General features: G+C 42.3%; 1 protein-coding gene across 1 annotated transcript; it reads right to left on the bottom strand.

The window, feature by feature from the left end:
- Window positions 1-441: 441 nt before the first annotated feature.
- Window positions 442-1,733, bottom strand: LOC138431513 (zinc finger protein 280B-like). Its single transcript, XM_069573617.1, is given in 2 exon segments — window positions 442-507; window positions 510-1,733. Coding segments are annotated over 2 exon segments (1,290 nt in total).
- Between the last annotated feature and the right edge of the window lie 210 nt (window positions 1,734-1,943).

Genomic DNA, 1,943 nt, shown 5'->3' with positions numbered 1-1,943 from the left:
TAATGCTATAAGTTGATCTTTTTGTTTTTAATGGGGTTTTTAACTTTGACTGAAATACTGGCTTCAGACTTACTGAAGGCAGAATTAACTATTTTCTTTTCTTTTTTTGACCTCCTCCTTTTAGATTTGGGGGGTGATGATTCAAAATCAGATGTGTTCACAGTAATGGATGCTACTTCCACCAATCCTGGCTGAAGGGGTTCCAGTGATACATGAATAACAATTTTTGTTTCAGGAGACAATCCTTCTAGCTGCTTAGGCGTCTTAAACATTTGATGACACTGGGTCTTGTGCTCCCTGTCCTCTTTGGAAGTTAAAAACTGTAGCCGACATTTGGAACACTGGTGAAAACTCTTTTCCCAGTGCCCTCGATGATGACGTCTGTATGCTGTTGCAGTTTTTAAAATTTTGAGACAAAACGGGCAAAGTAAATTCTTGGTGTTACCATGGTATGCTCTGAAATGTGCATCCACATCTGCAAAAAATGATGATCTGTAACTGCAAACCTGGCATACATAGGGCATTTCACCAGGCTTATGATTGTCTTTCATATGCTCTAAGAGAACCTGATCTGTCTCAAAGGACAACTCACAGATGTGACAGACTGCGGAGGGCTCCTGGGCCGTGTGGACACTTTCAATGTGACACTGCAGCTGGAAGGGAGTCGGAAACTGGCGGAGGCAGTGCTGGCAGGTGGTGTGGGTTTTCCAGCTGTCACCTCTCTGCCTCTCAAGTTCCAAATGGTGCTTCATGTGATTCATAAACTTGACCTTTTTTAGAACTTTCAAGTAGCTGAGGCATTGAAACGCCGTGTGGGTCTTCGGTTCTGGCTGCCCAACTCCTCTATGCTCACCATAGTAGAAGTCGCGAAGTAACACAATCAGATTTCCTTCTGTGGGATCACCAATTTTGTTTGGACTTGCCAAACTTGGAAAATCAGTTTTTGTCCGTCCACTTTCCCTTAAAGGTCTTACAGGCTTGCAATGAACACTGTCGTTTGGAAAAGGTGTTTTACAAGTTTCTCCATTCTGAACATGGCTTAGTGAGGTATGGACACGGTCTGGTGTGCTTTGCTGAGTGGTCTCTGTATGAAAAAAACCTGACGGGGAGAAACCTAAAGAATGTTCCCCTACAATGCCATCACTGAGTTTAGGCCTTCTGGGATTTCTGCGGTTTCTTTCACAAGGGGAAACTCGCTTTGATACATGAGGACTTTTATTCATATCTCCTGCAGAAACTGCTGGTTCTACTGGATGCTGCAATGAACTTGTGAAGGTAATCAAAGAAGAACATAACTCCTTCGAAAAGCAATCAGGCACTATTTGTGGTGAAATACTTTTATAATCAGCTTGAGACGGAGGTTCAATAATAATAGGACTACCTGTTGATCCTGAGTCAGAGTCAGACACTGGCAAGACAGTCTTTGCTTCTGATGTAGGAGTCACATGACTAACAGGCTGTAATCTGTGAGCGTTACCTTTCCTGAAGTGACCATACCTTTTTCTCCTTGAATAAGAACCTGGGGTATCTCTGTTCAGTATGTTTGAAACGACTGGTTTTGAAGCTGAGCTCATCCCAACAAAGATCACGTCAGCATCTTCATTTACATGTTCCACTCCAACCAAGATCACTTCATCATCATCATCATCATCATCCACTTGTTTCGTCTCTCCCTCCCTTTTCCGTACTTCTGGCTCTTGTTCTTCTTCACGTAACATACATGGGAGTTCCATATTTTTAATACTTTTTTATTCTTAGAGGGTGCGGCCACAAGTCCCAGTGCTTCCTTTATACAAACTGCCACCTAAGTGTAAACATACTACAGATTAGTTAAGTACAGAAAAATGGGCTATTTGATTATCTCCAAAACTCTAGAGTACTTATACACACCCTTATCTTACAGACAAAGACACTGAGTGTCAACCAGACTCAATGACAGCTGA

Source organism: Ovis canadensis, chromosome Y (assembly GCF_042477335.2).
Source record: "Ovis canadensis isolate MfBH-ARS-UI-01 breed Bighorn chromosome Y, ARS-UI_OviCan_v2, whole genome shotgun sequence".
NCBI lineage: Eukaryota > Metazoa > Chordata > Mammalia > Artiodactyla > Bovidae > Ovis > Ovis canadensis.
Note: the sequence above shows the minus strand (reverse complement) of the source record. Positions and strands in the feature narration are given on the sequence as shown.